The sequence below is a fragment of the Pseudopipra pipra genome, chromosome 3 (genome assembly GCF_036250125.1).
Source record: "Pseudopipra pipra isolate bDixPip1 chromosome 3, bDixPip1.hap1, whole genome shotgun sequence".
Taxonomy (NCBI): Eukaryota; Metazoa; Chordata; class Aves; order Passeriformes; family Pipridae; genus Pseudopipra; species Pseudopipra pipra.
The window spans coordinates 111092903-111107726 of record NC_087551.1 but is presented as its reverse complement, the minus strand read 5'-3'; the positions used below and the strand labels follow the sequence as shown (position 1 = coordinate 111107726).

The window sequence follows — 14824 nt, the reverse complement described above, 5'->3', positions numbered from 1 at the left end:
CAGATGACATAACAGTATTAACTACAGAGATAAGTTTTCGTGGGCAGCAAGGAAGTAATCAATCCACAAATCCAAACATTTTCTAATCCTAAAATGTAGGCACTGAGATGTTTAAAAGGAAAAGAACATTCCAAGCTGGGATAACAATCTTGTTTTCAGAACATCAAAGAAAGCATCACAAAAAGGAAAATACATGGAAAGATAAATGAGTCAATAAATCCTGTTTTAATTTTTCCTAAGTATGACCTACATATATTTACATTGTATTTGCCATTGCTGCAATCACTGTGCAGGAGCAATTTCCTAGGTAATCCAGGTCTGTATTCTGAAGCTGTTGCTATGCTACTGCGCTGTGCCCGGCCACCGCCACGACTGGAGCCACACGCTGAGGGTGGCACGGGACTGTCACCTGAAAATTGATTCATGGACCTTCCCACAGGCAGAAAAGGTGCCTGAATGAGCCACAGACCCAGCAAGGGTCAGAAGCAAGACCTTTTGCCCTTTGTAACCAAAAGATTAAGCAAACTGTTCTGCCCTGCTGCTAAAACACATGTCCTGTTCATGACTGATAGTCGGGGAACTGGATGTTATCTGTAACCAAACGGCCACTCGCTAATCTTTTCACACACACACACACACACACACACACAGAGTAATTCGGGTAGGCAGAAATCCAGCTGTGAAGAGACCTACAACACAGTTTTTCTCCTCAGAAATAAGATTACATAACTATTAGGTTTATGACTTAAGAGATTACCAGTCTCCTATCCGTGACAGGGGGAGCCATGAAGCCACGCTGTGTCTGCACAGCATGTGGAGATGTGGAGATGTATCTCTGTTTTCTGAGTTAGTAGAGCAAAAGCAATGGTGTCCCTCACCTGGCAATGGTGTCCCTCACACTGGATTTATATCACAGCACTTGTCTGACTCCAAACTCATGCTGTTTTCAGTGACGAGTCATCAGAGTCCAATCACACCACTAGGAGAAACCTAAATTCTCACAGGAGAATAACCTAATACTCTAAAAGTCAAGCAGCAGCTGCAAACTGTGCAATACTACTGCATTACACTTACTTGCACATGGGCAAATAATAAATGGTCAACACCCTTACAGAAGCATTTATTGGGAAAACACCAGGGCTAGATGAACCTTATAAATGCCAAAGAATTCAAAAATATGCTACAATACAGCAGATAAAGTGTCCTGACTAGAGAGTTGGACAAATAATGCATTAAAGATGCACTTGCTGTAGTAATTTTTATTGGCAATGCTATATACACTACCTGTATCTGAAAACTGGAGCTTAAGATTTATATAAATTAACTGGAAAAAGACTAGAAAAGGTAAAAAAACCCAAACCAAAACACAAAAACCAAACCAAAACAAAACCAACAAAAAAACAACAAAACCAAACAAAACCAAAACCAAAACCAAACTAACAAAACCCACCCCACCAAAAAAACCAAACAAAACCCTAAAACAAACCACAACACACCAAACCACACAACATTTAGAAATGATAACTCAAGCATGAAGGAAAGCTGAAGGAACTGAAGGACTTTTGGTATCTGTGTTCTATATATGTAAAGGAGTTATCTATTAAAAAGAAAAATAGCATAATTCAGAGCAGCAGAATTTTAATAAAGGAAAATGTTTTTCTCAGGACAACAATTAAGCACTGACAGAGGCTAATTGGCAGAAGCACTGAATTGGCATCACTGAATGTTTCCAAAGAAGAGTCTGTTAGGGATAGTCTGGATAAGATTGAGAGCAGGAGGACACATCTTATCACTTGATATTCCAGATATATTTCTATACTTAATTGTACTTTTAAGCTCTCTCAAGACTATTTGAAGGAGTAATTAACCATTAATTTAATTATAATTATAAAAAAAGATATCACATTAGGAACATTGGCTCTCTATGAGTAATTTCCTGCTGTGCAAGTGTCAACTTCAGCATGCTGCATCTTGGTCTGTAAATCTGCCAAGACTGGAAAACTCCAAAAAATAGTTCTTGGATCTTTTCCTTGCTGAAGTTGATCAGTTAAAACTATTTAAAAGGTGGATTATGAATCATTCAACCTTTCTCTAAGCTTATTCATAAGACCAAAATAATATTTGCTTACTTCCATTAGATTTATTATAAAAAATATTTTGAAAAGCTAAAATGTCCTAAAAGCCAAACTACTATAACTTTATGTATATATAGAGAGTTACACCTGCCACCTGGCTTCAGCCTGAACTCATTTTACTACCTGCAAACCTCATTGCAGAAGAAATGGCTTAATACTATCTTCATGTGCTCTGTTGGAGTCAATTAAAATACCACCTGGTTTGCATTGCTAAAAGGTATTTGGACACCCAGTTGTGCTTGCAAATATCTACCAGCCCAAAATTGCAAATATGGTTGTTTTACTCTGTAGATTATGAATGTAGTCGTGGAAAATTTGAAAAACTTATACTCTCATCATCACCCTTTATCTGACCCCCCTGCAAGTTGTCCTACTGGAAGCTACAAAAGTTCATCTATGCTGGGGATTCTTTTACTTTTCATCTTCTACAAAATGTTCACTTCTGCTCAGCAAAGCACCAGTTTAACCACTAACTTATGACTGGACATCTATGTGGTTCTGCTCTCTGCAAATAATACAAGCTAAAAATTATCTGTGTTCTGTAACTTCATGTTCTAACCTACTAATACACATTTCTTGACAAAATTTTCTCAACAGATACCAACAGGCTCCATAAAACAAGAGAAAAGCCAACTCAATGGGAAGGAGCGTGATTTTTGCAGTGATACAACAATTAATCCTACGAAAAACATGGTCTGTCATTCAGCTCTACTTTGTGTGTCAGTGGGGAGCTAGAACAGGGTTCTGCCAGCAAGTTAGAATCCTCAGATCTTCCTGACTTGGAAACAAGGGAGTGGGAAGCATCTTGTTGGAAAACCAGAAATGTCCTTTCTTTCCCTACCATTGACCTAAAGAAATTTTACTAAAGCATGCAATAATCCCAGTGGAAACCCCTAAAAGTTTAATTTCTGATGTAGACAGAAGTTAAAAGCAATATCTTTCTTAAAACAGCATTCTTAAGCACTGGTATCCACGGAAAGGACAGGAGGCAATGAGCACAAACTGAGCTATGAGAAATTCCACTTAGACATAGGAAAACACATCTTTACCATAAGGCTAGGACACTGTAATGGCTGCACAGAGAAACTGTGGATTCTTCATCTTTGAAAATGTTGAAAACCTGCCCAGACATAGCCTTGAGCAACCTGCTCTAGGTGATCCTGCTCTGAGTAAGGGACTGGACCAGATGATCTCCAGACGTGCCCTCCAGCATCCATAACTATGTTACTCCAGTGCAGTGATCCAACATGCAGGTTCATGGTGCTGAACCACTGTAATACATTAGTATTTTTTGCATAACACAAGCTGTTTATTGCTCAGGTAAAGAATTACCTCCGTTTGCTTGGGAACTCTGCTCTTATGGCACAAATGAGTACATTTGTACAAAGCTGTAGTCAGTCTCAGGTCATCAATAAACCAGAAGGGCAATAATTTTCTTCTGAAAAGAAAATAGGAGGACAATTGTTTAAATAACAACTCAAGCTTCAAGAAAAAAAAAAAGTTAAAATTTTCAAAGAAATCTAAACCTTCAGAACAAACATGCTGCTCAACAGGGAAACAGAGTGTACAAGTGAGAAGGCTGGACCTCAGAGCTCTGATTAGGCCAGGCTGTCCTGTGCACTCAGGAGCACAGCCTGTGTGTCCGTCATATTTCTGCTCAAATTGCAAAGGCTTTTGTTTGAAGAAATTACAGTGTTATTGAAAGGGCATTATTGTGGCTGTGACAAGCCTGGACTTGCTGGATTCACACAAACATCTCCATGTTGGGACATGCTACGTTCTGCTGTTAAAGGTACAGGGAATTCCTTTTCTGACTTATGGCACATCCTGAACTAGTCTGCTATGTGACATAGTAACCAAGTGTGCAAGTGTCCAAGTACTGATAAACAGTGAAAGATGATTTAAACATTTTCTTGGTGTCTAACAGAATGGACTACTGTAAAGATTATCTAGTCTGACTGAAATTATGATCTTAATGTAACAGCACTTACAATATCCTGATGAAGTTAAATTTCTATTCTAGCCAGCTGCACTCATAAGTTAGAAACCATTTAATTTTCCCACTTTCTCTGGTTTTTAGTCAGCAGTGACCTCTGACACTCACATTTCCAGCCACCCACAGAGATTTATTAGTGCTACAAGCAAAGGAAGGAAAAAATAGTGCCAGAACTGTCATGACCACTATTGTCCCACAGCAAAAGATCCTGCTGTCCCTGTTGGTGTCTGCAGAAAAGAGCAAATCCAGAAGATGAACCCAATTTCAGAGCAACACTGGCCCCAGGTGAACTAGAGACTGTACAAGAAGGGAACCATCTGTGAGTAATATTTATTGACACAACTGAGATATTGGTTCAACGTGCAAGAAGTAACAGCCCTCAGGTATTTCACTACTCCTGCTATATATCTGTGACCTTCCATTTTATAGGCTGACTTTTGCTATCTAGGTAATTAAAAAGAGCAAAGCTGGATCTGCACTCCAGGGAGTTACTGCTTTATTACCTTGATACCAGAAAGAAAGAAAAAGACAAAAGCCAAAAATCATATGTCATCAGTTTCTCATGGAGTAAAACACTGGCACAGGAGTTCAGTTCAGCCACACACCCAACAGTATCCAATGCCCTGCCCATTGGGATCACAGCATGGATCATCTGAGAGCCTCATGTTTCATTTTCCAGCCAGGTAAGGATGCCTTGGGATTCAAGGACGTCTCAAAGGCACCAGGTGCTTATGTTTGGCAAGTGAAGAGAGCACAAAGTGTGCCTGTCTCTCTAGAATAGCTGATAAGCTCCTTTATGGGATAATCAGGTACTCTGCACACAGAGGCAAGGAAAAGGACGTCCTCAGACCTTCTCCATGACAGTTCTTTTCAAAATGCCCCTCTTCTCACTCTTCAGAAATTCAGATTAACCCAAACAACTCTGCTTGAATGGGAGCAGCTGCATCCATTTCTTATTTTATCCATAGAAAAAGAAGACATTATAATTTTGAAACAAGAGGAACACAAAAGAATAAGGAATATAGATGATTTTAAAGCCAAAATACAACATTCAGTTTGCTTACACCATACAGATGCTAACAAAATATACTCAATTGCTGCAACTTTTAACAGACACATGCAGGACTGCATGCAGAGATATGAGCTAGAACTAACACCACAGGTCTTACTTTGACCATGTAATTAACATACTTTTAGCAATGACCATGATCCAGTCACAGAAATAAATAGGAGAGGTGCTGCTTCAGAGAGTCACGCAGTGTAAGGACTGTGAAGGTAACAAAAAGGGCAAGGGCCCTCACACATGGCTCTCACAGCCCACTTCCACAGAAATCAGGACAAAAAATTTATTGTGTGTTCTTGCTTCAATGAACTAAACTAACCAAATAATGACTATGTAAAGACATTCTTACTATGTGTGGTAACAAAATCTGTTCTCCTGCTTCTAAGGCCCCATGGAACTGAGGAACAGATACTGATAATATTATTTATGTCAAAAAGTGAGAAGCTTCATGAGACTTCTCTTGAAATAACAGAGTATGATGCTCATGGTGTGTCATCCTATTCAAAGGAAACAAGACCTTAAATGTTTATTTCTTATGTAGTTAAAAAGAAGGAACTTTTTTGGGAATAGTTAAGTACAAGTGCTTTTATGATGGGAAACATAATGTTTATTCAAGAACACAGGTGTTTACAGTTTTGAAACGTACATATTACTTTATAAGGTTAGAGAAAATGTGAAAGCCCCTTCAGTAATTTATACCTAACTGGAAATTATTGAGAAGTACATGTTGAAATTGTCACAGAAATAGATTAATCCAACAAATCACAGAAATACATTAATTTAAATATTGAAAGAAATAAAAGAAAGATTTCTTTCAGGCATGATCTCCACTTAAACTGTATATTCAGTTTTCTTCATAGCATTAATAACTATCACTTTTGAGCCCTCAGCTACTAGATAGAAAGTGAAATGCAGGGACAGCTCAACTGGATCAACTAAACTAGTTCAAGTAGTAGCAGTCTAGCTGTAACAGCAGGGAGATTTCACAGAATAAATTAATTGCAGCAACAATCAGAATACTTTCACCATAATTCCACTCAAAATGAAGAAATCTCAGGCACCTCCACACAACACAAATCACCTCTTTCTGTGCCTTAAGATGCAAGAGGTAAGTGAAGGGACTGGATCCCTGCAGCACACAGGCAGCAGAATTGGAACAAAGCAGTGGGTAGGGTATTTCCCTGATTTGGAGGACACACACATTGATTTGGGGGTTAAAACTAGAGTCTGCTTAGGAGCACCCAATTTCTTACCTTTACAAAAATGTAAATCTCAAAATCTTCCTGAAAGTTGTTAGTTTCTCCAGAGTTATTCTTAAGGGGAAACTTGAGGGAAGTTGAAGAGTCAGAAAAAGTGCTCTGTCTCAGATGCGACTGGAAATCCGGAGGAAAATGAAGGTTGCTCTCAAGCATCGTGACCTCTACATGTTTCTCTTCCAGAGCTGGGCTCATCAGATCCATCTGCTGGTATGGGTGGTCTTCTCCAGCACCAGAGTGAGATGAAGAATCATCTTCTCCAGCACCATGGCGAAATGAAGAATCATCTTCTCCATCATCTCCATGCTGAGAGGCCACAGAATTACTACAGTTATCTTCTGGGTTCTCTTGACTACCATTCATGTTCTCTGGGATATTAGCGATGGAAGAAGGAGATGCTGAATCTTTACGGACATGATAATAAAGATGACTCCCTTTGTCTTCCTCAGAGTCTGAGACCTCACAGACACTGGTGTCATTAACATTTTCACTGACGTTGGTAAAGACTGGATCTTCCATGACTGCTGGCTGGTGAGATTTGCCTGCCTGCTGGTACCTTAAAAGACTACAATTAAAGTGAGATGTTGACAGACAAGCTCTCCTCAGGAGGAAGCAGAGTCTGTGGCGTGCTTTCTAAATGCTCTGTTATACGTGGCAGAGCTCCAACAATCATTTACTGAGAGCTTTGAATCAAGTAAAAGATAGGCCTATCTCACTTTTAACCCCTTTGTTGATCTCACTGCTGGGAATGGTATCTCAGGAGCTGTAATCAGTTGTTCTTCACAATCATTTGCAACATTTCAGTGGTTACTCACAACATCATCAACAAATGATGATCGTTTATAAAAAACTACAAATAAAAAAAAATATAAAGTGGTAAATTTTAACTCTTTCCAGCTTTGCCACTGACTCACTTTGGGGACCACACACTTTACATTTAGCAATTTCCTCCTCTCATCTATAAACCAGGGCCAAAACTCTAAAAAGTCTTGTGAGCTGCCCTGCAATGTAGGAAAAGAAAGCACTGAATAAGTATCAGCTATTATTAATACACTTAATGCGTTGATTAATTATAATCACATTTACATTATGTATCTCCATGTCATAACAAACTTTTGCAATCTAATTTGCCTCCTTGTCTATGCAGTTCCTTTTCTCTAGAGAGACACACTACACTGCACAGAATCTAAAATAGATTAATTCTGCCAGCATCAGCATAAAATGAACTGCCCTCCTAGGAGAGATACACATTCCAGAGAAACTGAATTCAATGGAGCTGAAACTCCCCAAAGATCCAAACCTGAATTTATCAAATTATTAAGTTATCCATTTATTAAAGTCATGAGAACTTAGACCTTACTGACTAAAGGCTTTTTATCTCAATGTTTACTACATCTGGATTATGTAGATTATGACAAGAATTCTTATAATCTAATTATATTTAACCTTTTGGGTTTAAGCCAAAAGGAAAAATAAAGGTATTTTCCTCCTGACCCATCCGTGTAACTTTCTGAGAGACAACTGCCACAGCCAGGTTGGATTTCTTAAAGAAACACAGAGGAGAGGTGAGAGAGAAAGATGGTAATTCCATCCACCCCAAACGGAGCAACCAAGGGAAGACGTGCTGTTTCACGCAGTAGAATAGCAGGTGCTCCCTGCCTGGGATTTATGGTTGTTAACAAGTTTACTCTTATACTGAACAGTTTAGATTACTACTAAAATTAAATATCAAAAGCAAACCAATATTTCATCTTATTAAACTTGGATCCACCTTCTAAGGCTCCCAGATAACCTGAAAAGTGCCAGGATCATAGTAACAACCAAATTTAATCACAGTGATTGTACAGCACAAGATGCAGGTAAGTATCAGAGAACAGTGAGATCTCTTAATCATGGATGCATTTCTGGCCTGATGTAACTCAAGAACTTCAAGGATATCTTGAAGGTCTAATTTCAATTATTCCTACCCACAAATTCCTGCCTGGCACAAGTGGTCCATCAGCAAACAGGACACAGCACATCTACTTTTTACATTTTGTGTATGTAACTCAGACACAATTCTTCACATGGAAATCCTAAATCAGAGATTCTGAAATGTGGTGTGTAATCTGTATTGTAAAATTCTTGCATTCAAGACCAGGCTAGAGATAAGACTGATTTAAGGTCAAGAGCCTAAGTCACTAAAGTTCAAGAAACTTGGGAAAACCAATGAGCCGACTAAATAACTTCACTTTTTTCAATGAATATTTTTTACACTTTTAAGAAAACACTTGGATTTCTTCATTTTTTGTAGAAAGACAAACATATTTCTACCTGTGACTGTTCAACTTGCTCTGAGCATGACCTTGATCAGCAACTCCCACTGATCTTCAACCTCTTTTTACTTGCAGGGTTAAATACGCTGGGATCATAAAAACTCACTCCTTAGTAACTCTGCTGGTAAATAGCTTGAGGAAGAAAAGAGAACACAGAAATATTCATGGCACTAAACAAAGTTGTATTAAATTAAACTACTGGGTTTTTTTCCCCTTCACGAAGATGACATTTGCAGGACGCAGCAGCACCTGCTGGAGGGTTTAAAATATCACAAGTAAACCAAGGAATAAGAGTGTAACATGAGTATTATTTAAAAATAAATAAATACAGTTGATGTGGATTTCTTTATCATGAATTACCCAAGTCCTTCTTTCCTCTGCCCCACTCCAAGAGCAAAAAAAAAAATATCAGCCAGCTCCAAGATCCCGATGTCACTCTTGTGACAGAGTGATAAGGCCCCAGGGGAAACCTGACCACACTTAAGAATTTACCCAACTGAAAATCAGATGCATTTCACATCACATTACATGAACCCTCTGCTGGTTTACAGCCCTTACTTTTCATTTTCAGGGAAGACAGAACAGTTTTTGCATTACAATTCAAAAGTTATGGGATAACAAACAAGATCCAAGCTGAGGCTCCCACACCATGACCTGGGACAGTGGTGTCCTGACCTGCTCCCCTGCGTCCAGTGGTGCTCCCTGCCTATTCCCCAGCCAAAAATGCTCTGCTCCAGCAAAGGAACTGAACAGAGGTGCTGTGTGCACATGTGCCTGGTAAAATGGGATTTCTGTCCTGCACAGAAGTGAGAGAGAAGTGGTATGAGGCAGGAGAGCAGAAAAAGATCTCGGCATAACTAAACAAAGCAGAGATCACCAATTTCATCCATTCCCTAAATTCCTCTGCTCCCAAATCGAGAAGGCATTGACTTAATGTGGAAGTTAGTAATAGCAACACTTCATGGTGTTAGTTCTGCAATCCCGGTTGTGTCATGGACCAGTGTCTGTACCATCCAGTCCCACATGAGCCATTGGTAACACTGGTTACTGGCTTTGCAGAAACATGAAGAACCACAAAAACCATAAGTAGCAAAATTCATATAGGGACAAAGAACATGAACAACAGAACTCCTCGTTTTCAAGGTTTATTTTTTACTTTATGACTGAATTTCCATTTTTACTCTAACCTTTATCTTTTTAAAGCAAGACATACCAGAGCTGACATGACTACAACTCCAGTTAGCATACATAAGACACAAGTTACAGTTCTGTTAGTGTCCAGTACCTCGAGTAAGCAAATCACTGATTCTTTCTACAGTCCAACGGACAGCAATGGGTACCTCAAAGTATGTAATAAAAAGAGATGGAAATAATTACATCCAAAGGAAATTAAGTATACTCTGGAGAGTATTATTACTGCAAAACCCAGTCAACAGTGGTCCCTAAAACAGATATGTCTGTTTAGACAGCAAAGTTGGGACTCACCTACATTTAGAAGCCCACAAATGGACATCAAAACTCACACTAGGAATGTAAACAACTGCCAGGTTCACTCTGCAGAGAAACACAGAGATCAGTTCAGCAGCTCTAATACACACAGACATTTACTGGTATTTAAGTTGTTCACTTAGACAACTTGATCTTATTTGAAGGAGAGCAGATACAATAAGGGCCCTGGCACATTGAGAACAGCATGTTAAAATCAGACTACTGAAGGTACTACTGAAACTTTATCTGTTCACCCTGTCACCCTGACAGAAATCAGCATCCCCACCTTGGACTTATTTTAAAACGACAAGCAGAAGAAATTCCTGCATTGCTAAAGTCAGTTAGCCCTCGCCTCCAGAGTGGAAGAGAAGGGCGGAAAGAAGGAAAAGTAACAAGAATGTCAGACCCCTAAAGCTCAGAGATTAATAATTTGAGGTAAAAAGCCACATTTTATTTAATACAGATTCTTAAGCCTTTTACCTGGGTAGACCTTTATTAAAGCAAATAACTTGAATGTCTTCTAGAGATTCCACAATACTGGAAACTTCAACTCATCCATCAGTGACACAAGTAGCTTCAGTAGTTCACAGCCCTGTTTAGAAATAGCAACATTTCTATTGGAATTTCTCAGATCATTTCCAGTTGCTATGATTTTAGTGCTTTAGTTAAAAGAGTCCCTCAGTTTTATTCATCTTCCATGAAGATACTTGCACACTTTAAGCAAAGAGCCTGTAAATCTTTCTTCATAACCTTCATAACAAATTTTACTGTCCCTCAGAAACTGAGGGATCTTGTCATCCCATAGGATCGGGCCTTCAATTTCACATAAGGGCACTCAATGCAAAAATCATGAATATTCCTGGCCATTCAGGATGGTTTTACAAAAAAACCCAACTTTTTTTCTTTGTAAAGCTCAAAAATTGCCAAAGCTTTGCAACATGTAGTTCAAGAACATTACTGAAACTACACTGTTGGCTCTGGGAGGCAGACTGGTCATGGTTTACAGATTTACTACAAGGGGCTTGCAATAAAATCACACCACTTTGTTTTCACTCCGGGCTGCACTCAATACTTGGATGAAATCAACTGCAAACAAACTTTCTTGCATCATGTCCAGCCTCAGCTTTTACTTGTTTTGTTAGCACCACCTCATCTCTCCACAGTTCATCAACAGTAATGCTTTATTCACTGAAAATGTTGCACTAAACAGCATGAGAATAATACCTTTATCCCACATTTTATACCTTTATTTGTATTCTATTTGTGATGTAGCAAGGAAAACAAAACACACAGTTTCAGAAGAAAGTGGTTTGGTAGATGTTGGTCATGACACCGTTTCACACAGGAGTCAGCCCATCCTTGGAGCAGGACTCCAGAAATCCATTTATGGCTCAGCTAACAGTGACCTGGATTCTGCTTGAGGGGCTGGTTCACGAATCCAGGACCCCACTGTAGTAATGGTGATTCACCTTCACCCAGATTTTCCTTTGCTGCTGACTGCATAAAAGACACATTTAAAGCAAACACATCTGTGAATTTGACTCTGTAAGATAGACACTTCTCCACTAGACAAACAGTAGGAAACTACTTTGCACAGGACACACAAATCTCATGTTATCGACAGCTTTTGGTTGTTAAAAATACCAGGAGTCATTGCCAACAGACATTTGAAAACCTGCTGTACCTGCTGCAGAGCCTAAACAATTATTCCCAACCTGGATGTTTCACAGCCCTTTATTTGTGGTTTTCCAGTTCCTTTTATAAAACTTTACTTGGTTTGGTCTCCAACCCCATGGTTGGAAACTCCATTAGAATACCTGAGAGCCTACACAATACTTTTTATTTGCCCAACTGCTCCAAGCAAAACATTTTTGTTCACCTTTAAAATCTGGCATCATTTCAACACCCTTGTTTATCTCTGAAACCAACCCTTGAAAAGCCCAGCAACCCAGCTTCAAGCCTGTTAGCAGTGGAGGCTCTGGTAACCAAAATAAAGAAGGCAGAGGTACCAGAGTCCCCTGTATCAGCCTGTCATGCAGCCCTAGGGATCTCCTTCCTCACAGTTTGAGAAATGGCAAGGTTAAGAGCCCTGTTTGGTTTATAGCCTCCATACACAAGCAATGCTTTGGATTAAACGGGCACTAAAAGCTTACTGTCTAATAAAGTTTAACAGCTATAAGTCACCCAGCCCTTTTATGGTCTCATTAAACCTCTATTTTTTTTTTATCTCAATTATATAAAGATGCATCAAAACATGCTAAACGACAGAATACAAAACCACCGAGCAAAAATGGTCACAGAGATTTCTGTCACATGGATAAAGTTGAGAACAAAATTGGAAATACAGGAAATATTCCTTGTTCGATGTTAAGTAGTGAAAATGCCCTGCTTTTTCTTAAGAAACCACTTAAGACAAGTATCTGAACTATTTACATGCAACATCAAGTTTTCATAGCATCACAGATTCACAGAATGGTTTGGGTTGAAAGAGACCTTAAAGATCATCCTGTTCCAACCCCCCTGCCATGGCAGGAACACCTTCCACTAGACCAGGTTGCTCAGAGCCCCATCCCACCTGGCCTTGAACACTTCCAGGGATGGGGCAGCCACAGCTCCTCTGGGCAACCTGTGCCAGTGCCTCACCAATCTCACAGTAAAGAATTTTTTCATAATTCCTAATCTAAACCTACTCTCAGTTTGAAGCCATTCTCCCTTGTCCTGTTGCTACATGCTTTTGTAAGTAGTGTCTTTCCACCTTTCTTGTAGGCTCCCTTCAGGTACTTGAAGGCTGCAACTAGGTCACCATGAAGCCTTTTCTTTTCCAGGCTGACAATCCCAATTAAATTAATCCAAATTTAAACCCAATTTTAATTCATTCAAATAAATTTGGAGTTGCTTCCCCTTCACAACACTGCCAACAGGAGGGTGTAGTTTTCCATCTAGAAATGAAATGCGTTATTAAACCTACCAAACACAGAGAATATTTTGAGTTTGCCTACGCTTTACTTCCTGGCATTTACTAAGTTCCACTGACACAAACAAATGCATGCAATGGTTTTTGAGCTGCATATGCTCAATTATACTCCAGCAAAAAATCTGTACAGCTTCTGGCAGCATTTAGGATGGTCTAGTGCTTAGACCTGCAGGCAATTCTATACAATATAGAAAGAGATCAAGGTGATGAAAGGCAAACATCTTTGTAGTTCCCAGTTTTACTTCTTTTAATATAAGTATACACATAACTCACCCATTTCTTGTAGGCAAACACTGTAAGTGGAACCAAGAGTTGTATTAAATACATGATTAGATACATACTGGCTAGCCCAGTTCAGAGTCCAGAGTTGGTATGTTGTGCTGCCTGCATGATGTGTCAAATTGGACACATCACATTAGGCTGGGCTCATGAATATGTGAATTCTGCAAATAGGTTTCAAAGCATCTGAGCAGGTGTAAACAAGAGATTACTCACGCCTTCTGGACTGAATAGCTGAGTATGTTGCCAAGCTAGGTTGGCAAAAGAGCCTTGATGCTTAAAATTTGTCTGAATCTGTGCATGAACAAGAACTCAATCGTAACTTGATGGAATTGGCTAAAAGATTGCACTTGTTATGAATTCCCTTGAGCTCTAGTTCACTCTGTGTAATAAATATCTTTAAGGCAATACAACAAAGTAATTCATAAAGAACACATCTCTCCTCCACATGATCAACTGTCACATGCATATGCAGAAAGCTGAATTAATGTAACAAAAAGGGAAAAAAAACCCAAAGACCTTGACTTGAACCTGACACATAACACGTGAATAGCTGTAAGAAGTCTTATCTTGCTCACCTGGAGTTGTTTTTTTCCTTCTTTCACACTCTTGTGCTTTGCCACAACTCCTACATTCCATAAATCAAGGTGAATCAGAGGCATGTCACTTTATTCAGCCTATTGTACCACATCTTTAGAGTCACTTCACAGCTGGAACAGGCAGGTAGCACAACCTGCTTAACTCATACATATGTGAAAGCCATTAGAGAGAAACAAGCTGAAGTCTATATGGTATTCAGAATAAACATGTCAGCAGGATAAACAGAATGAAATTCAGATCTATTTCAGTCAATCATGACTGTGCTCTGTGCTATTAAAGGATGTTTTACATAGAGCTGATCTCATTGTTACTCAGCACCAGTAACTTAACAGGTTTTGCAGAATTACTAATCTGTCCTCATAATAAAAAGGAAAACTATGGGAATGTAAATTATTTGCCTTAATTTATGAAGCAAACTTACACTAGGAACCAAAAGAGACCTCAACCCATTGTAACCACACACTGCTTTTCCAGAAGCTGCGGTGGCACTCAGAGTACATTCAACAACACATTCACCATTTCCTGCCTGAATTCTGAGTTTTAGGGTAAACCAGTTTTTTCACAAGAGGCCACAAAAAGGTCATATGCGTGTAAGAATATGAAGAGGCAACTTTCAGAGCTGTGTGACCAAAAGGGAGACAGAGTCATGGAGAAGACACGCTGACAATCACCACTGCCTCACAAAGGTGACAGCCTGGGGCTGCTGCAACACGTGGAA

General features: G+C 39.2%; 1 protein-coding gene across 1 annotated transcript in view; it reads right to left on the bottom strand.

Moving 5' to 3' along the window:
• Positions 1–12521, bottom strand: part of CLIC5 (chloride intracellular channel 5) — an 82610-nt gene extending 70089 nt beyond the window's left edge. Inside the window, exons 1-4 of the mRNA XM_064650740.1 lie at positions 10734–12521; positions 10251–10319; positions 8764–9561; positions 6448–7451 (exon numbers count right to left, since the gene is read on the bottom strand). Of these exons, the coding sequence (XP_064506810.1) occupies positions 6448–6969 (522 nt within the window). The 5' untranslated portion in view covers positions 6970–7451; positions 8764–9561; positions 10251–10319; positions 10734–12521. The remainder of the gene's footprint in view (positions 1–6447; positions 7452–8763; positions 9562–10250; positions 10320–10733) is intronic.
• Between the last annotated feature and the right edge of the window lie 2303 nt (positions 12522–14824).